The sequence below is a fragment of the Nilaparvata lugens genome, chromosome 5 (assembly GCF_014356525.2).
Source record: "Nilaparvata lugens isolate BPH chromosome 5, ASM1435652v1, whole genome shotgun sequence".
NCBI lineage: Eukaryota > Metazoa > Arthropoda > Insecta > Hemiptera > Delphacidae > Nilaparvata > Nilaparvata lugens.
In genome coordinates, this window is record NC_052508.1 from 68721628 (window position 1) to 68744127 (window position 22500).

General features: G+C 33.8%; 1 protein-coding gene and 1 long non-coding RNA gene across 2 annotated transcripts; one reads left to right on the plus strand and one right to left on the minus strand.

Annotated features, from left to right (window-relative positions):
• Positions 1-3719: 3719 nt before the first annotated feature.
• On the minus strand, positions 3720-4487 carry LOC120351501. Its single transcript, XR_005571437.1, has 2 exons — positions 4441-4487; positions 3720-3936 (listed from the first exon to the last, which is right to left on the minus strand). It is a non-coding gene; the product is annotated as an uncharacterized LOC120351501 (long non-coding RNA).
• A 6954-nt stretch (positions 4488-11441) lies between these two features.
• Positions 11442-21757, plus strand: LOC111062064 (START domain-containing protein 10). Its single transcript, XM_039429159.1, has 6 exons — positions 11442-11769; positions 12023-12170; positions 12292-12444; positions 19336-19457; positions 20252-20374; positions 21488-21757. The coding sequence occupies exons 1-6, from the start codon at positions 11614-11616 to the stop codon at positions 21578-21580; spliced, it is 795 nt and encodes a 264-aa protein (XP_039285093.1). The 5' UTR covers positions 11442-11613; the 3' UTR covers positions 21581-21757.
• The last annotated feature ends 743 nt before the right edge of the window (positions 21758-22500 follow it).

Here is a 22500-nt window from a genome sequence, read left to right on the forward strand (position 1 = left end):
CAATTGCTACCTGATAGAAGAACTACCGAGATTATTGGAGAGCTGAGGAAAGAGCACTTCTACTTCTGGACTTGGACATAACCGGACTTGGTGGAATATTCAACAAGAAGAATGGAATGGGTGATTTTTAACTACAAATCATTCATTTGTTTCAAGGAGAATATAAAGAAGACTATAATGTGATAGCAGATAACAATAAAACTGTTGGGATTGATTGTTTGAGTTGGGTTAATAGTAATGCGAGGGTGAAAATTATAATAAGTTTGTATGTGAAATAACAAGCTCTGGTGTAAATAAGCAATTAGGTAACCAAATTGTAGACTTTATTGAATGTGCAGATTCAAGATTAGGGAAAACTTTCACCTCTCCTACAGGTAAAATGCATGGTATTACATGTTGGAAGCTACAATCTGTAAATATAGTTTAACAAATAGAGCCAATAGCAAAACCTTTGACCCTATTCAAGATAGCTTGTCACTCTGAATGATAGTAGAAATTATTTCCAAAATGCTCCAATTTATTCTGTGTCCTTGGCTAAATGTGGAGAAATGACAGATAATTTGAAAAATAGTTGTTGTTGATCTATAATGATCTTCTACAGTATGTTTACTGGGGTAATAGCAATACCAGCAAATTGAGTGGAGTACAAGTAAAGCTTCCCACTGACCCACAACATAGAAATAAAATAATATCCTATGTAATCTCTGCATTTAGCTTTAATCTACTACCTATTAATTATGAGGAAATTTTCGAGGATCCATCAAACAAAAATAATATCGTTTCTCAAAAGTGTTATATTAAGAGTGGAGAGACTTATTTCTCCAAGTCAACCACAGTTTTCTCTACATATCCAAAGTTGTTGACCTAGATGAGTTGGTCTTGTAGCAACAGGTAACTTGATACCACAAGTCTTAAGAAAACGGGCAAACATAACTTGTAAGCTCCTCCATACCCTGTTAAAGAGATACAACCCTTGTCTCCTATCTCAGTGCTATCAGCCAAGAAGCGTAAGCTAGAACTGGATGAAATTGATCTAAAACGGAGGAAAATTGAGTTTTTTTGAAGCCACACAGTCATTTAGGGAACAGCATAAGCAGCTAGAAGAATTTGAGGAAGAAATAGAAAATTTGAGAGAGGAACTTGGAGCATATTTCCATTCACATTGGCGAAATTTTGAGCCTAGTGGAGTTTATAATGTGACTGCATTTACTGTGAATAATACTGGGAAATTCCCATATGTAGGTGTACTAGGGGAGAAAGATGGTTTGAAAAACGTTTACTTTGTAAAGGGATGCCATAAAAATGTTTTCATTAATGCATACAAAGCTATCGAAACTCTCAAGAAGAGGGTATTTTGTAATCCCTTACACTGACAAAAAAGAAATTATTTGTCTACCAAGGGAAGAGAAAATTGTGTAATTACAGTCAATGGTATGTCAAGCTATAATGGACAAACATTTCCTAGAATAGAATCAGTTAAGTTTCTCCCAGATGTTGGAAAAACTTGGAAGACACTCCCTTCACACAAAAAGAAGTGGAGCAGTATAATAACATCACAATGCTGGAAATTAAAGGGAAAGTAAAAGTAGGACAGTGTAAAAGATTGGAAGAGTTACCACAAGGTATAGAGTTAGTCATTATTGCAATAAAAGAAGTGTACAATAGAAACAATACTCGGTATATCCTACAGTTTGAAAATGTGGAAGCATTGTATGTCTCAAACTATTGGTTAGAGGAAGAATTTGAAAAGCCGAACATAGATTTGAATTATAAAATTAGAATCAAGCTAGATGTTTTTAAATATACACCCAGTAGGAATAAGGAAAGAGTTACTTTCTGTATTTGATTTGGCCATAGATATGCTTTGATGTATGTATAATAATTTAAAAATAAAGAAAATTATTGTGACAATCCTCATGACATTGAGCTCTCACCCCTTCTCCTGATTCCTCTCTCATTTTTTCTTTCCTGCTAAACGAGTGGAGGAGAGAGGAGGAGAACAAAGGAGGAGAACGGAGGACAATTTTTGTCCTCGGAGGGGAGGAGGAGGAGAACAGAGTACAAAGGAGGAGAAAGGAGGACAAAGGAGGACAAAGGAGGAGGAGAAAAATTTAAGTAAAAATGAACTTACATGTGTTGATTTGACGAAATGAAATAATTGGATATGCTTCTCTCAGCTCCTCGACTCGGTTCAGGTATTGTTCCAGCTTAGCTCCTCGCCTATAATTTTCTCGATGCAGGTAAGTTTCCCTCACGAGAGCACAACTGCTTATGAGACCGAGTTGTGAGGTGAGAAAATGCTGTGAAAAACAATGAAATATTTAATAACTGTAACACTAAATATATATTATAAAAATCAATTTAGTGTTATTTCACAAAATTTGAGAATATAACAAAAATTTTCACTTACAATCAAATGTTAGCGGTGACCTCGTGCTAAAGCTCTGGGGAGTATCGGCAGTGTTCGCCAATTGTGATACACGCCTCCTTTGTGTTCGCCAATTGTGATACACGCCTCCTTTGTGTTTCTATCTCACTCGTACAAGCCTGCAACAGACAGAGAAACGACTTGCTATATAATCGCTTTTCTCAGTGGAAAATCATCATTCACGTTAGAGAGCTATTAGTACGCGCTAAAATTCTCGACACTTTCAAAACACCATGGACAAGTCACACCGTGCATCCTCATCCTCCACAACATTCTTATTGCCAGACAGCCCGCCTCCGGAGAGGGAACTCAACTTCTGGGAGCAACAGCAGCAGCAGAAGCGCCGCAGCACGGCTACAACATCAGCTGTTGCCTCCACCTCTGCTGCTGCCGCCACCTCAGCCTCAACCTCAGATCCCTTGAAGAAACAAGGGATCTTCGTCCAAGATGAGGATTCCAGCATCATCATCCCAGACAGCAGCCCTCTCCCTCAAGCTACTTGGGCACCACGCCGAGCGGCCCTCACATCGGTACCCGCCCCCAAGCAGTCTGTCAAGAGGAGGCTGTTTTTCGACGACGATGAGGAGCCTGACGTCCTCACTCAATCGAAGGTTAGCATACAAAAATATTATTATTGTAATGTACACAAAATCTTTGTCAGGACAGAGAACAACAGATGTTTACATACCTGAACGTTTCACGCTGATCTTGACCCCCAAAGACATCCAAAATTTTAAAAGTAAATGTAAATCATTGTTACTGTTTGTCAAACATATTAATCAGTACATGACCGACATCAACATTGTCAAAATGCATAAAATTTAAATCATGATAATTATATTACCATTTAACATTTTATGAATTTTATTATTACTTATTTTGTTAATAATCTTGTAACAAATTTTCGGACTTGACATTGCATCGCCTTTCGGCATATACATAACCTACTTTGTTTTAAAAACATTTTATTTGTTAACCACATAATTTACTTGTTATATATCAATAAAAAAATAGTATATTACTTTTAGGGTTTCAGTTAACATTTTATGAATTTACGATATTATTACTTTTAAAATGAAAATCATTTATTAATGCAAATAATGCAATTTGATAATGCAAATCATTGTTACTGTTTGTGAAACATATTAATCAGTGCATGACTGACATAAACATTGTTAAAATGCATAAAATTTAAATCATGATAATTATATTACCAGTTAACATTTTATGAATTTTATTATTACTTATTTTGTTAATAATCTTGTAACAAATTTTCGGACTTGACATTACATCGCCTTTCGGCATTATAACCTATATCTTGTAAATCACAATTTTCAAGTATTGTGTTATTTAGTTTTGGCACAAGCCATTACATATATTTTCATTATAATCTATAATTTTCAAGTATTGTGTTTCCTCCACTTCACTCAGCTGAGGTTGTATGAATCTATAATTTACAAGTTTTGTGTTAAGGTGACAATTGCATCGCCTATCAGCATATACATAACCTACTTTGTTTTAAAAACATTTTATTTGTTAACCACATAATTTACTTGTTATATATCAATAAAAAAAAATAGTATATTACTTTTAGGGTTTCAGTTAACATTTTATGAATTTACGATATTATTACTTTTAAAATGAAAATCATTTATGCAAATAATGCAATTTGATAATGCAAATCATTGTTACTGTTTGTGAAACATATTAATCAGTGCATGACTGACATAAACATTGTTAAAATGCATAAAATTTAAATCATGATAATTATATTACCATTAACATTTTATGAATTTTATATTACTTATTTTGTTAATAATCTTGTAACAAATTTTCGGACTTGACATTACATCGCCTTTCGGCATTATAACCTATATCTTGTAAATCACAATTTTCAAGTATTGTGTTATTTAGTTTTGGCACAAGCCATTACATATATTTTCATTATAATCTATAATTTTCAAGTATTGTGTTAAGGTGACAATTGCATCGCCTATCAGCATATACATAACCTACTTTGTTAACCGCATAATTTACTTGTTATATATCAATAAAAAATAGTATGTTATTCTATAAAAGTTGCATTGAGTGATAAGAAATTAAAAATGTGTTTTTATAGCTTGATGTATGGCAAGCTGACATCGGCTGATCGCTCACTGTGTCAAGGTCGGCTCAACGCTCTGCCTTCCTTGTTGTGAAGTGAGCCCGTTGGCCCTTACACATCTGGTGTGATGCATTTCATTCATTCACAACCTTGCAAGGTCTTGTATGAATGAATGCATCGTACACATGGCTGGATTGGTATTCCATTCATTCTTATCAATATTATTTTGTGTTTGACTTTTTCACATCAACTATTTGAAATGAATTTTGAAAATTCATTTCAAATAGATGATCTGAATAGATGAATTCAAAGTATTATTCCAAATTAATAGAAAATTCCATTTTTCTTTTAGATTAAGTTAGTGTAATGATTAATTAATTAACTTTAGTTAATGTTCGAGCATTGAGTTGAAAGGTAATGAAAATATTGAATGTTGAGAACACTCTTTGTGCATGTTGATATTCTTCGCGTGTCAGAGGTGTGTCCGTTAAATCATTATGAAAAACATTCTATTGGAGGAAGTTCTTTCCAATGTACTTTCTTTCCCCAACTTCTTTTCCATGTCTGTACTTTCTACCACATTACGCACCAATACTTCCAAGGATTCAGACATAAACTTGTAGGAATCTAAAAATTTAATTTTGCCTACCGAAAGTGTCAAAAATCTCTCTGACGTATTCGCGATGCAGGAAATTTCTTTTTTACATTTACCGAGCGATTTCAGAATAAAATGCGAATCAAACCGGAGAAATTATGAAAATAACATGATATGTACTCCGGAGTACGTGCTGTTTAAATTGAGAAGTTCAGTAATTTGTTGATAGAGTGCATCACTGCAGGTTATATAAGGTGTGTACTGCGCCAAATGTAAGCCATTATCAGTTTTACCTTTGAACAGGAATCATGTCCTATTCTTTGTGTTCTGATATTTTGGACAAGCCACAAACTCGCTCTATTGGTATCCAGTGTGATCTTGATTCTGATATTTTGGACAAAGCTCAAACTCAGTCGTCGCTACTTTACGATATTGAATCAACAAAATTTCTATTATGAACCAAGGAGGAGTAGTACACCAATCCAGAAGTCGGGAGAGGAGGGGGAAGAGGAGGTGGAGGAGCAGAAACGTGAGGAGGAACAGATACGTGAAGAGGAACAGAAAGGAGTGCAAAAGCAGACACCTACGAAAATTGCTACGGGTTGATCTTCACTGGTTTAAGCAAACTTGTAATCAAATTATTGTAAAGGAACTTGCTATTGTCGATGAGAGCAATAATTATGCTGTATTCCATTTCAAATCACCATTTCCAAAGATGGAATTGAGCGCAAAATTGTATAACGACGTAACATGGCTGGAACGTAACTATCATAAAATAAAATGGGAAGATGGAGATTTAGAATACAGTGACTCATTAATACGTGATTACCTTGCAGGTTATGAGAAAATTTTCACAAAAGGAACTGAGAAAGCAAAGTTTTTGAGAAGATTGCATTCTAACGTACAATGCATACCGGAGGACTTTCTCAAGCCTGATTTCAGCTTTTTCACCACTTCGTGGTGTTATGATGCATGTAAGATACATAAATATAGACCCAATGGAAGGTGTGCGTTGTACAGTGCCCAACATTATAATTCTTTGCTGTTTAAAAATATGTATCAAACAAATAATTTCTTGTGCGAAAACAATCGAATGCAAAGTATGAAATTGGCGCCTATGTATACGAATGCTCAGAAAAGAAACTTTGCACGATATGGATTCTTCTACAACGGAAAGGAATTACAGTGTGTTTATTGCTTGCATGCACTGAGATTGCATAAAGCTCGTACATGTTGTCTGTCTACAATTAGATACACCCCCCTCAGAGACAACTGTGTTACAGCTAAGTGCACATTCCTACCTTATCAATTTTATTGTTCATAACTTAATCGAGGTCATGCAGTGTTTTAGCTTTGCAAAATTCAAAAAATTATCTCGTCTCTTGATGTCAATTTCATTCAATGAATTTGATTCTATTGCAAAAAATATTAAATTTTCAACAGGATTCCAAGGCGATGATGTTGATCTAGCGTTAACAAAAACAGAAAATGTACATTTTCCAATTTTATCTGTGATTTTCGAATTATTGGACATACTAGATACAGGACATCTACATTATTGTAGTGCAAATGATTTCTCAACTATTGTTACAAATTCCGATGAACTTTGGAAATGCTTGTATGACATTGCAGATAAAAAATGTAAAAGATCAACTTAGATCATTGACCTCTCTCTGTTAAGACATCAATAGAGCTGATACCCCAAGTGATATAGGTCTGAGGATATCTATAGCCATTTTTGGAATACTTTGATAAATTAATTACAAATAAAGAAAATGCAAGAATGTTAATTATATCTCCCAGTGCTGGGGGAAAAACAAATCTCTTATTTAATTTAGTATTTGCTGAAAATGGTTTAAAATTTAAGCACATTCACTTATTTCAAATAGGATTGGTATGGACTTTGACATGATGAAAAAAGAAAAATTCAAGCTCATAGATAGATAGTCACTAGATAGATCCGAGATAGTGCTTGAGAACCAAATTTTGTAACAAATTAAATGCTTCAATTACTTGAGATGTCATACAGACAAGGAAAGGTTTAATCATTGCTATAGAAGTTTCATCAAACTTCTTAACAAAAACAGTATGAATATTTGAAGTTTTTGTTTTAACGCAAGTTTCATTATCAATTTATCTAAATTTGAAACTCTTTGTTTTATTCTGATTCATAGTTTCAGATTGAAGATTTGATGTTGAAATTGAAGTGAACATAATATTTGAACGATTTGTGACAAAATCAGGAAATTGAAGAAGTTTTGGGCAATAGCCTGTTTTTTCTTTTCCAACTATTGTATTGTTCGCTCTATCTAATAAATAATAAATAAAGCTAATGAGAGAATGCTTTATTCGTGTAGATTACAATATACTGGTTTTTTACACTTATATACAATTATAAATGAATTTACATAATATAGACTGAGAAAATATTTTTTGAAGTGCATATGATATGAAAAAAGCAGTTGTCAATAGTTGTAGCTAATATTGTTATGCATTAACATGAATTTGGAAAGAATATTTGAAAACATCCTTGCAACTAACTCTAGAACGAGAAACTTAAAGAGTAATAGGGTTTTAGCACATCTACAAAAGAGTTTCTTATCTATACTAGACTGGAATTGATTCACTTTAATCTGTCAGTATAAGTTGAATTGGGTTCTTATATCTTAGAGATTCATGATGCTGAAGCTGTCTGAAGTAAGATCTGACTGAGAGAATAATTTGAGCATATCTTCCAAGGTTGACTCTCACTACACTTGCATATGAGAGAGTTTCTTGTTGTGTTTTACCAGTACATGGATCTGAATCACGACGTTCATTTGACTTGGAAGGGATACATCAAGGTTGTCTTTACATGTGTCTTACACTTATCTAAATACCTACTTGCATAATTACTCAAATATAACTATAATCAATAGCTTTCATTTTTCCTTTAATAGAAAAAAGTTCTGTCTAAATCTGCTTCCATAATATTACTACCAGTCTTAATTTGTTACTCAAATAAAGATGTAGAAATATGGATTCACTTTAATCTGTCAGTATAGCATTAGATGGATTCACTTTAATCTGTCAGTATAGAGAGGGAATTTTTCCTCCAAAAAGGGAAATTTTTTTTCCCTCACTGAGAGAGAGAGAGAGAGAGAGATATCTCTCTCTTTTCAACCCCCTCGTCCTCACTGGGAGAGGGGAGATAAGATAAGGAGAGGGAGAGGGAGAGGGAGAGGGAGAGGGAGAAGGAGAGGAGAAGGAGAGGGAGAGGGAGAAGGAGAGGGAGAGGGAGAAGGAGAGGGAGAAGGAGAGGGAGAAGGAGAGGGAGAAGGAGAGGGAGAAGGAGAGGGAGAAGGAGAGGGAGAGGGGGAGGAGAGGGGGAGTTTGCACATGCGCAGAGGGGGAGGGGGAAGGGGGAGGGGGAGGGGGATTTGCGCAAAAATTTTTCCTTATTTCTCGGTAATTGCGCAAAAAAGCTTCCTTGAAATCTTAAATATAGGCTACTGACTTATATTAGGCTAATGAATAAATAATAAATAAATAAGTTTATTTGCAATCGGAGCTATGCTATGCCCCATACAAATCGTTACAAACACATGTCATAGTGAAAAATTATGCATACAAACAATACAACGAATATAACAAGTCACGTAAAATATTTACATCAATTCAATGTAATATCTTCAATTGTATAAATATATTGTTTATAATATCACTGTTGGCTCAATATCTCTGATCTTGTTCGAACTGCTTCCACAGTAAAATTGTACACAGAGTTTATTTTGTCTACACTCAAGTTGGACAAGAGTACCGTTGCTTTATCTTCGTCATTCACAATATATATTCTGTATAAATTTAGCAATGAATTGTCTCTTATGTGATTATACATTGGACAGACCAATAAGAAGTGTTCTACTGTTTAGTCAGTTTGCAAATTGCATATATTGGACAGTTTTCTTTACAATTTATCCAAATACCCTTTTCTTCAACAAATAAGAACATAACCAGATTAGGCCTACCAGCTAATCTCAGTTGGGTTAAACATCGAATTTTTTAGAAAGCCAATCCATACGTATTTGAATTGCTCACCCAAAACAAAATTTGGATTCAATTTCGTGTATCTGGGAGAGGATTGGGAATGATGTACCCACATCTGAATTGCAGGCTTAATATTACCACATTTATATATAAGTTATGTATCAGCTCTATACAATTTTGCTTTAAATAGTTCACATCAATCCCATTATCTGTCCACATATTCTCTGCTGAGGCATATCGGAACTGTTTCTTCAGCTTTAGTAAATATACCCAATTGAATCTATCCTCCTTACCGCGCCAGTTGTGCTACCATAAAATCATAGGCCTAACACTTTTTTTGGTATCTTTCATTGGACATCTCCAGTTTTTTTTAAATTTATTGTTACAATTGCGACTTGATAGCAAGTATTTTAAGCAAAGGTGATGATGATGATGAGTGAGTGAATGATGATGTTTGATGTTTACCTACATTGTGAATATACGGATACAGTAGGCTATACGGATCAACCAATTTTCTGCCTTTTACAGAAAACAATAAGAGCCAGTTCAAACCTAGGGCTGCTTTCACATTGGTGTATTTTATCGTTTTGTTGCATTATTAAGCCTCATGTTTTCAAATTCATCTTTATAATATCATATGCCCAATATTCAAAATTATAATAAACATATGTAGGGACAAAATTCAAAACATGAGGCTTAATACATTAATACATGCAACAAAACGACAAAATACAAATATAAAGAAAATAATTAAAAATCTCAGTACCCTTTTTTTAAAAAATATATTTTATCACGACATGTTTCGGTCAATTATGCCGAAACATGTTGTGATAAAATATATTTTTTAAAAAGGGTACTGAGATTTTTAATTATTTTCTTTATATTTATATTAAAAGTAGCCCTATACAGGAAAGCGACAAAATACAATATGAAAGCAGCCTAGCTGTCTCAATACAAATTGCCAAGTCCGGAGTGATACAATATAGACTAATGAATATACTTACGATTTCAGCTGTAAGATCATATTGTCAACTGAACAAGGTTCAGCTCATGAAACTCTTATTTTTCTCATTCTTGTTAGATACCCTACCAGACTAACATAGATCTGCACATCATTGCTGATAAATAAAACTTAACTTTGTAATGATTATTAATAAATTTACTATTGACCATTGTTGGCCATTTATTTGTTGTTATATTATAGAAGATACATAGCAAATGAGATCAAATTTCCATTATAAATGTGGTCTTAATAGTGGATCAAATTGTTTCCTACAATTTTAGGTCAAATTGATAATTTTTGAACCAATATTGACCGAGCTTGAGTCAATTTCCCATCTTTCCAGAGGGTCTTCTTTGCTTGGACAGACTATGCCTATTTCATTGAATTTGATCCAAGGTCAAATTCAGGATCATGGTGATTAATGGGTGAATAAATGAAACAACATTGCCATTTTATTCATTATTATTTTATATTCTAGCTCTAGAATGGATAGATTCTATTTCAATGTTTACTAATTCACATAGCAGAGATTGAAACATAATAGATACTACTCTATTTTCACAAGAGTATATATTGTTGATTTTTATTAGTATTCTACCTACCATATTTTAATCTTTAAACAAGACATCATCAAGTGTTTCTCGTGGACTGAAATTTCCAATATTTTAAACTACTTTAGCTTCAAATAATAATTAATGCATTTAATCTTCCATCAAGGCATTTTCTAATTCCATCAAGGCAGTTCAATAATTCTGAAATACAGTTCAAGCAGTCAACTTTGAAAATAATTATTATGATTCCCGCTTTTGAAAACAATACTGAAAATGTAGTACCAAATGTCACCACATAAGTAGGTTAGTCTTGACCGTCCTGACATCTACCAGAAAATATCGGAATGTCAACTGTCATGGCTGTCGAAGGAGTACCACTCATCAAGAAGGCATTGATGTTTTGCGCACCATAAACTATGCCACGAGAGCGCAGCACAGTAGTTGGGTCTAGTAGTAGGTTGGGTCAGATGGTTTTGTGATGTTTATAATATTGGGGCAAATGGTATATTGGGTCAGATGTCTATTGGATCAAGTGGTTTCGCGGCTTTTCTCGATTTAAAAAATTGGGTCAAGTGGTAGGGAATTCAAAATGGGAATTTCAAATGGGAATTGGGTCAGTTGGTATGCACCCGCAATAAGGGTATAATTTCAAGAACATTGATATTAGGCTAACACTCAAGACGTAGAATCTTATATCAAAAAAGCACTGCGATCAGAAAGATTCATGACATTTTGATGAGCACACCTCTATTAACTTTGTTCAACTTTCTGTGATAACCAGAACCAGTATCTGATTTTGTGATAACCTCAAAATTTATTAGTAAAACAACATCCTACACTACACTCCTACAAAATACAAGAATAAGAGAACGGAAAAACTCAAAAGACATAATCATTTCTCTACAGATGGATGTAGGGGTGATAAAAGTTGCAGAAGATAAAGATTTTGAGAATCTCAAAATACTTATTGACAATCACAACGGTTGGAACCTTGACTATGATAAGAGCACAATCAAAGTATGGACGAGAAACTTGGAAGGAACGAACTTTAAAATGCTAAAGGTATTATTAGTGACTTTATTTGATCATTTTAAATAATTGTTGAAAAAAATTCTTGTGTTTACTCTTATTGAACAATTGTTGAATACTTGATAAAACCACCTTATAGCTTGTCAAAGCTGGAAAGCTCTAGAGAGCACATCGCTGAGTATTTTGTGATTTGATAGTATAAATTATCGCTGAAATAAGTAAGTTTCCTCTTGAATTTTTTAGACTTGAAAGTAATCTTGAAAGATTTTTCAATGAATTGTTGCAGATCAAAGCGTTATTTCCTGAAATAGACCCTGAAGTGATATACGATGTTCTTCATGATCCTGAGTACAGAAAAGTTTGGGACCAACACATGATAGAAGCTAAGGACATTGGCTGTCTGAATCCAAATAACGATGTAGGATATTATTCAAGTAAGTAAACTAAGAACGCCAATTTCAACAGCTTCAAATAGATTATAATCTATTCTTTTCATACCAGTACCGTAATAGAGATTTTCAATATTTATCTGAAAATGTTGATATTTATTTGCAGTGTCTTGCCCTCCGCCATTGAGAAACAGAGATTTTGTACTGCAACGCTCTTGGTTAGATCTTGGCAATGAAAAGTACATTCTAAATCATTCAGTTCATCATCGAAGTCATCCACCCCGCGAAGGATTTGTCAGAGCAACTTCTTATCTTACAGGTGAGTTTTTGAATAAATGAGTACATCCATTTGTGCTTATACATTCTTATTTTTCCTCCTCCTTCACCTCCTCCTCTTCCAACTCATTCTCATTCTCATTCTTCTTTCTTTTACTCCTCCTCCTCCAACTCTTTCTCCTTCTCCACCTCCTCATCCTCTTTCTCCTTCTCCTTCTACTCTTCCTCATTTTTCGTCTTCCTTCTCCTTCTTATCCTACCATTATTTCTCCTCCTCCTCCTCTCCCTCCTTTTTCTCCTTCTTCCCTTCTCACTTTTCGTCTTCCTTATCCTTCTCATCCTTCTACTATTATTTCTCCTCCTCCTTCTCCAACTCCTCCTCATTTTCCTTCTTCTTCTCCTCCAAGAAGTGTGTGACAGAGAGGACCTGGAGTCCTAACTTGATAAAAGCTTATAAACAAACCAATGACAAGCACCGTGAACTTGGATATTATCAAAATAGACTCATCTATTCCACTTTACATGACAAACTGCCAGATAATATTCTACTTTTGAATTATTTTTAACGACACTGCAGTCAAAAAATGAATATTAAATTGCGACTTGTAAATAACGATATTTTTTTAATAAAGTATGGTATATTCTCAGTCTGAACAGTAGCTATATCTTTTATTTTGTCTGTCGATTGACTGTATCGATTTTTTACCCAGTAAATAAATTTTCCATAGCGAAACACGGATGGCTCGCTAGTATATTATATTGATCTATTAATTGGATGTGTATATTTGTTTCCAGTTTTTAGTTAATTGCAGATCAACCAAGTTACTCTTCTGCTGATCGCATTAGTATGCGTTAAACGCGGCTTGGATAATACTTCTTGGGTCAATGTAGACCAAGTTAGGGCCAAGCCACATAATGCGTATTTGAAACGAGTCGACAGGGCAGGAAGCTCTCCGATTGGTGTTTGGGAATCAGCTGATAATTGGAGTGCTTCCTGCCCTGCCGACTCGTCTGAAAAACGCCTGATGTGTGTTGGTCCTTAAATCCTCTTCGAATAGAAACATCTCCTATTAAGATCGTTATTTGGTTAATCAATTCCTGAAATACTCACTTTCTTCATGGTAGCATAGATAAACAATAGCGTAAGTAGATATCCCATGGTATAGGGCGTTTATGTCGCAACTTTTACTGTTATATCAAGCTAATAGTCCACGTAATTCTTTCCTGTGAAGCTTTATGACGCTGGTAGTCTCTCATATTGGGCCGTTTATTCACTTTTTCCCGGTCAAAACCGTAAAAATCGACACTAATCGGCTTGAGATAACAGTAAAAGTTGCGACATAAACGCCCTATACCATGGGATATCCACTTACGCTATTGTTTCTCTATAATGGTAGTTACCTATTGGTACAATATTCTAGGTTGACAAGGAATCGTTTATTATGAGGTATTTTTGTGTTAAGGTCTCTTCAAACCTAGCGTAGCATAGCTAGAAATACGTCTTCGGAAGACGTAGCCGACGTATCTCCCAATATTAACCAATCACACCAGTATAGTGCTGATTTAACATTAGGAGATAGAACGGCTACGTTTTCGAAGACGTATTTCTAGCTACGCTACGCTAAGTGTGAAGAGACCTTAACACTAAAATACCACATAAAGTACGACTCCTTGTGAACCTAGAATTGTACCAATACTTAACTACCATGAAGAAGATGAATATGAATTGATTCAGTAAATGATAGTAAATGATTTCAGTAATTATAATTATTATTATTAATTTATTTCAGTAATTGAATCATGAATTGATTCAGTAAATAACGATCTTGATTAAAGCTGTTTCAATTCGAAGATACCTTTAATTAAGGCTGTGCAATGGCTAAAAATAAACTTTCTACTTGTGATATTTTTGAGAGTTTTTCGATTTGTATGTCATCAAGCTATCAAAATCAAAAAGATTCTCAGGAAAACTTTTTTCTGATAATTAGTTTTTGAGATATGAGCGCCTAAAGTTAAAATGTTTGGGACAGAACATTTCAAATTCGGTAAGAGATAAGTCCTTGAGATTTACAGGATAGGTTCTTTATGGTATTGTTGATTTAGTAAAACAAAAATTTTCTGAAAATACCAATTTTTACTTTCCTTGCCCTATTACCATAGGTAAGGAAAGTATTGTTTTCCGAAAAATTAAGGTATCCCAATTTCTAAATTTCTATACGTTTCAAGGTCCCCTGAGTCCAAAAAACTGGTTTTTGGGAATTGGTCTGTGTGTGTGTGTGTGTGTGTGTGTGGTGTGTGTGTGTGTGTGTGTGTTGTGTGTGGTGTGTGTTGTGTGTGGTGTGTGTGTGTGTGTGTGTGTGTGTGTGTGTGTGTGTGTGTGTGGTGGTGTGTGTGTGTGGTGTGTGTGTGTGTGTGTGGTGTGTGTGTGTGTGGTGTGTGTTGTGTGTGTGTGTGTGTGTGTGTGTGTGTGTGTGGTGGTGTGTGTGTGTGTGGTGTGTGTGTGGTGTGTGTGTGTGTGTGGTGTGTGTGTGTGTGTGTGTGTGTGTGTACACGATTTATCTCATCTCCCAATTAACGGAATGACTTGAAATTTGGAACTTAAGGTCCTTACACTATAAGGATCCGACACGAACAATTTCGATCAAATGCAATTCAAGATGGCGGCTAAAATGGCGAAAATGTTGTCAAAAACAGGGTTTTTCGCGATTCTCTCGAAAAAGGCTCCAACGATTTTGATCAAATTCATACCTAAACTAGTCATCGATAAGCTCTATCAACTGCCATAAGTCCCATATCTGTGAAAATTTCAGGAGCTCCGCCCCATCAATGCAGATAGATTCCCAATTATCAGGCTTCAATTGAAACAAAAAAAATCAAGTGGAGTAGATTGAGCATGAAAATCTCTACAATTTATGTTCAGTAACATTTTCACCTAAAATTGAAAATAAGCTTTAAATTCGAGAAAATGTGATTATTCAATTGCAAATTATTGTTGATTCTATTAAATCATTCACTATGAAGAGATAGCAGACCTCATGTGTGTCTCCAGCGTTATTGCCCTGTCACCAGCTGTCTCAAATCTTTGAATAGTAGACTTGAGATGCGCGGGAACACTAGCGTCAGGTGATCAATTTTCATAACGGCAAGGAAAGTTGTGTGAGTGCGCCACACCAGATTTTTTGAGAAAGTTTTACGATTTACCAAAAATGATCAAAAATAACTCAACTAAAAGTTATTGAAAATTTTTGGTTTACTAGATCAACAATACCATAAAGAATCTATCCTCTAAATCTCAAGGACTTATCTCTTACCGAATTTGAAATGTTCTGTCCCAAAAATTTAAACTTTAGGCGCTCATATCTCAAAAACTAATGATCAGAAAAAATGTTTTCCTGAGAAAACTTTTTCTTTTGATAGCTTGATGATATACAAATCGAAAAACTTTGAAAAATATCACGAGTAGAGAGTTTATTTTTAGCCTTTGCACAGCCTTAATTAAAGCTGTTTCTATTCGAAGATACCTTCAAATTATTGTGTAGACTTGCTGCATCTATCTATCACTTTATTCAGATCATAATGCTATTCTGTTGTGAACAACCAAGCTTTGCTTACTTTCTATTTTAGAGAAACATAGTTTTGAATCACGCTGATTCCGGTATTGCGTCTCGTGGCTGTAGGTAATTCTGTCAGGAGGAATTACTAGTATGGGAACGTGTCCTGCAATTCCACAGTAAGTGGAATGAGCCACAGTTGTGGTATATTCATGAATTAACACTGAAGATATCCACAACAGACACATAACTGACACGACTAACAATACTAGATCCATTTAGTTGCGTTAGAAGTTAACTATAGTACCAATAACCAATACTGTATGCACATACTGACACTATACTCCTCCAACAGCAATATTTTATTCTATAATGAAGGGTACTACAAGTTTTTATATTGTTTTTATTAATTTGTTTATTAATTATGTTTCTACATTGTTAAAAAACGTTGCGGAGCTATAAAACTAATTTTTCTAATGATAGACAAGGATAGTAACAACAATGTTAGTCGAATACTGTAATGTGGACTTCACTATAAGGCACGGGTGCACAAAAACCTGTTAAATTTTAATTTTGATCGAATGCCACGAGAAACAATCAGAGATGGGTTTTTTCATAAAAAGAGTTCTGTGATTGGTTCTCGTGGCAATAATTGAGAACAGGCTTTTGTGCAACTGGGAAAAGTGTTTTTAAAAATACTATTTTAAACTATATTTTTCAACTCTAGCTAAATTGTTTTTGGTATATTTAGAAGCTGGGGAAAGTGTTTTTTTTTAAATATTATTTCAAACTATATTTTTCAACTCTAGCTAAATTGTTTTTGGTATATTTAGAAGCTGGGGGAAGTGTTTTTTTAAATATTATCTCAAACTATATTTTTCAACTCTAGCTAAATTGTTATTGGTATATTTAGAAGCTGGGGGAAGTGTTTTTTTAATATTATTTTAAACGATATTTTTCAACTCCAGCTGAATCGTTTTTGGTATATTTAGAAGCTGGGAAAAGTGTTTTTAAAATATTATTTCAAACTATATTTTTCAACTCTAGCTAAATTGTTTTTGGTATATTTAGAAGCTGGGGGAAGTGTTTTTTTTTAATATTATTTTAAACGATATTTTTCAACTCCAGCTGAATCGTTTTTGGTATATTTAGAAGCTAGGAAAAGTGTTTTTAAAATATTATTTCAAACTATATTTTTCAACTCTAGCTAAATTGTTTTTGGTATATTTAGAAGCTGGGGGAAGTGTTTTTTTAATATTATTTTAAACGATATTGTTCAACTCCAGCTGAATCGTTTTTGGTATATTTAGAAGCTGGGAAAAGTGTTTTTAAAATATTATTTCAAACTATATTTTTCAACTCTAGCTAAATCGTTTTTGATTTATTTAAAAGCTGGAAGTATGAACAGTGTTGGGGTTCAAAACTTGAGTTGGACGGAACATATTTGTGGATAATTATTGTAAATAATGTACAAACTTTTCAAAGAACTTGATAAATAAGCTAACAATAACTACACAGTTATACATAACACTTTTGCTTTTCGTAATAAATTGGTTAATCAATTTTATTTTATTGAAACTAATGTAGCTTGTAGCAAACTAACGCTAGGGGCACACCAGTTAGTCAAGACAAGACACGTTTAGTCACAATACTTCACATTGTTGCTTATGACGCAACTCACACTGATTAGTCATTGCAATTAGATATGTCTTCATGAAAGCAACTATGTGAAGTATTTTGACTGATCATGTCTTGTCTTGTCTTCACTAACTGGTGTGTGCCTAGCCTAAGTCATTACAATTAGACATGTCTTCATAAGCAATTATGTGAAGTATTGTGACTTATTCATGTCTTGTCTTGTCTTGTCTTGACTAACTGGTGTGCGCCTAGCCTAAGTCATTACAATTAGACATGTCTTCATAAGCATCTATGTGAAGTATTGTGACTGATCATGTCTTGTCTTGTCTTGACTAACTGGTGTGTGCCTAGCCTAAGTCATTGCAATTAGACATGTCTTCATAAGCAACTATGTGAAGTATTGTGACTGATTCATGTCTTGTCTTGTCTTCACTAACTGGTGTGCGCCTAGCCTAAGTCATTACAATTAGACATGTCTTCATAAGCAACTATGTGAAGTATTGTGACTGATTCATGTCTTGTCTGGTCTTGACTAACTGGTGTGTGGCTAGCCTAACATGCTCTTGATTTTATGGTGCTTGTAGAGAGAGTATATTTTCTTGTAAACGTGAATAATTATGAGGTTCTAACATGTACGTTTTCAGCTTAACAATTTTATCCCACTATGAAAACCTTTGTGATCAACGATGTAACACCTGAATTTCTACATTCTTAAACTGGATTCCCAAATAACAGTGACAGTGAATAGTTGAATTATAATTCCCACAAGATCTAATTTGACTATTCACACGCAAATCGGCCGAGCAAGTATAGATATTCACATCAGAACTTATATTTTTACTGTTCACTGATAAGTGGGGACCCAGTTTCACCCGAGACCGTCTTTAACTCACGTATCTTGCATATCATAACAATATAATTGAAAACTTTTGTGTTTTTTTTTCATGTTACAGATAGTTTTCAGTCGAAGAAAAATTGAAAAATCAATTACTAAAAACAGAAAATTGTAATTTGTCTTTGGCAATAAATGGATTTTGATTTGATTTGAAGTTTTTATGGTTGGATAAACTATTTAGCTCAATAGCTATAGACTAAAACTCTTTCTCATTCTCTTTCTCATTCTTTGGTTAAAACTCTAACCAAAGAATAATTTTTATTTTTAGGGCCGGTTTCCGAGCTCGGGATTTAGCTAATTTCTAGACTTTGAACAGCTGGAGTCAGAAAATTGAATTTCCGAAACGGGGCGTAGTCGTAGTCATTGTCAAAGTCACGTTTGAATTAAATTTCGAAAAACTAGATAATTGAACACAAAATAAAATGAAGAGAAAATAGTGTAAAGTTTCAGCTATTTTAAATTAATTATTTATGAATCTTTAATTTCGTCAAGGAAAAACGTTTCCAGTTATATAAATGAGAAAATAAAAACGGCGACTACTGTCATAAAAACTGCGATTACGCCCCTTTTTTGAAAGTCAATGTTCTGACTCCAGCTGTTTAAAGTCTAGAACTTAGCTAAATCCTGAGCTCGGAAACCGGCCCTTGGTGTGCATGTTCATTTGTAACCCCATTTCCAAATCGACAGAATACTTCAAGATCGATATCAATTTCCCCATGAATATATTCTAGTTTTTTAGTAAGTTTTCATGAGACTGTCCTGCTCTCCGATTGAAGTTTTGTTTGCATTTACCTTCGGTACATTATTTTTGTCAATGTAGTGTTACTATTGATTTTTTGTTTAATTTCAGGTTATCTTGTTAGATGTTCAACCAGCAAAGGAACAGATTTCGGCTATATTTCACAAACGGATCCGCAAGGAACACTACCAACTTGGCTAGTCAATAAAGTTACACAAATATTTGGCCCAAAGGTATGATAATTGTCACTTGACTACATCCAAATTCTTCAAACCTTTAGTTCATAGATTCTCAACATCAATTAATTTATTTACATCAATAGAAAAAATTACAACATATAGAGGAAATGAAATGAAAAAGATTTTATTCATACAAAGAATAGTACAATAACAGAAGAATTAGTATCTTATCATTGAAACATAGAAATTTTTACAGTAATATAATGATAAGGTTTTTTTATATGAATGAAATAAACAAAAACGCCCCGAGGTCTAGCCTGTGTGCGGTGGTATGCACAAATCTTAAAACTAGAATTATTAAGAACTACTTAGAAGGGTGAATTTCTTGCTTACTGTCATGTTGAATTCACCTTGATTTAATTTGAAATCAATAAGTACTTCAATGTTTCATCTATAATACAGATTTCAAGAATTGAATTGTGTCGGAGGAAGCCACTTGAAGGAAAACCTTTTCAAAAAATTATGAGCTTTATTAATATTTTATAAATGGCAAGTTTAAGCTTTCCATAAATGAAACTATTTTTTACTTTCTCACTTTGGTTTTATGAATTTTTCAAGAGCTCCCTTTAACTAGCTCCCTTTATTTTAGATCTTCTTGTATTTGCAAAAATGTTATTGATCTATTAACAAAAATATATTGTTTACTGTACTTTACTTAGTTGTTTGTCAGTGAAATTCCATTTTTAATGTTGTTAAAATCTATTAGAATCTTGTTATAGATCTTACTATCGCAGGCTGTAAGTTTCTATTGTATGAACTCTCTACATTCTTTTCTCCTATTTTTCTAGATGCTGAAAAATTTGCAAAAGGCAACAGTTGGCTATCTAGAATGGAAACGGCAAAACAATCCAAACTGGAAACCGTGGCATTATCCAGAGCAAATCACATCGCCTCGATTACAAATACAGGATGTGAGTTTATTATCATTTTCTCAATTGCATAGTTAGATAACCTGCGTGTTCAGATAAGCGATGAAAAATTCAGATGAACCTTGTGGTTTTGTGGCCTTTATAATAGATTATATTTCCGTCTGTCAGATGTTCAAGGATATATCAACTCTCAAGTAAAATACTACGTCAGAAGTAAATTATTTTAGTTTACAATACAAATTTTCAAAAATGTACTGTCGCACTGTATTCTTTTCACTTTGTTGGCATCTCTATGACAGCAAATAAAACATAGCTCGGGATTCAGCTAAGTTCTAGACTTTAAACAGCTGGAGTCAGAAAATTGGCTTTCCAAAACGGGGCGTAGTCGCAGCTTTTATAACAGTAGTCGTATTTTTTATTTTCTCATTTCTATAATTGGAAACGTTTTCCTTGACGAAATTAGACATTCTTAAATAATTCAAAATAGCTGAAACTTTACACTATTTTCTCTTTATTTTATTTTTGTGTTTAATTTTCTGGTTATTCGAAATTTAATTCAAACGTGACTATGGCAATGATTTCAACTACGCCCCGTTTTGGAAAACCAATTTTCTGACTCCAGCTGTTCAAAGTCTAAAAATTAGCTAAATCCCGAGCTCGGAAACCGGCCCTTAATGTATAATAAAATCAAACTTAAATTCACTCTCCAAAAATATTTGTGTTAAAAAGTTTTATTTGAAATTTTTACTACAATTAAGATATTCAGCAAATTATACTGTAAATGGTAAAATTTCTGATAGGATAGAAAATGATAGACTGCAGTATTTTTGTGAATGGTAATCCTTTTGCTATCGTAAAATATTGAGTATTCCATGCAAGCGGAAACTAGTATAGATTCAATCTTCAGGATTTTGGCTTCCAACCAAATTTTGGCCTAACATTTTCAAGTAATCTTTTCTCATTTTGAAATCGATAGTAGGCCTAACTCTTTCAGTTATTCTATATCATGAAAATATTTTTCCCAATCCTCAATATTTAACTCTTATTGTAAACTATCAATTTAACTCTCAATTAAATTAATCTTGATTGGTGGATGCTTCTGTGATATTTAACGACATTCAAAACATTTGCTCACTTGTTATGAAATTTCTACAGTGCACTCTCACACAAGAAGAACTGGAAATTTGTGAAAACAGAGCCGATCCTTCCAGCAAGAAGAAGAAAAAGCTAAAAAAAGGAGCAATGTAACCTTCGCACTGGACGTAACTGGCTGTTATTGATCTCAACGACTCAACCTTCCCTTCAAGAGTCAAGTTAATTGGTGAATATTGACCGTTTCAAGTCTTTCATTAACAAAGTCTAGTCTAGTCCAAAGTATTAGTTGAAAAATCTATTAAACTCAAATGTATTCATTGAACACATCAATCAGTGGTATTACATGTTTTATTTTTTAATTTGTTTCTATTATTATAATGTTCTTCAATGTTTGATTCCATTACGAACTGCTTGTTAAATAATCACTTTGAACAATTAATTACGACATAGCAGTCAGGTATGCAGTCTATACCTGACTGCTATGTCGTAATTAATTGTTCAAAGTGATTATAATGTTCTTTATGATTAAGTCTCTTACTCCAATCGTTTCTGCTGTTTTAGCTTGCATGCAGTTTGAAAAGTCTCAGAATCTTTCGAAGCTGTAAAATCAAGTTAAAAATGAATAAATTCATGTTTCTCAGAAGCATTTAGGTGATAAAAAATTATATGAATCTGAACAAAATTAAATTTTATGTTTTTTTTTGTGTAGTTGAGAAGTTGATATTGTGGTAATTATTCATATTGAATGAAAAAGACTAAGAAATTGTCATTAAACCACAGATTTATTGATACTTAGAAAGACCGGTTTCGGTTATTACACCATTGTCAATCTCTGATAAACTCCTTTGAGAAATCTCAGAGATTGACATTGATTGTGTTCATGGGAGGTTGCGGTACATGTACGATTTCGACCAAGGACACGAAAATGCGTTCGGTGGGAGCTTTTGACAGTTCAGGTACCGGTCGCCATCTTGAAACAGAGTGGAGTGGTGCATGCTCACTTGCACCGCTTACATGCTCACTTGCACCGCTCGAAAAGTATGTTCCACAAAACTGATACCGGGATCAACGCT

Excerpts from the sequence above, each read along its gene's own strand:
- LOC111062064 (XM_039429159.1), top strand. The coding sequence starts at position 11,614 with ATGGATGTAGGGGTGATAAAAGTTGCAGAAGATAAAGATTTTGAGAAT. Across the intron at positions 11,770-12,022 it reads CGAACTTTAAAATGCTAAAG|ATCAAAGCGTTATTTCCTGA; the intron begins GTATTATTAGTG and ends GAATTGTTGCAG. Across the intron at positions 12,445-19,335 it reads AGCAACTTCTTATCTTACAG|GTTATCTTGTTAGATGTTCA; the intron begins GTGAGTTTTTGA and ends GTTTAATTTCAG.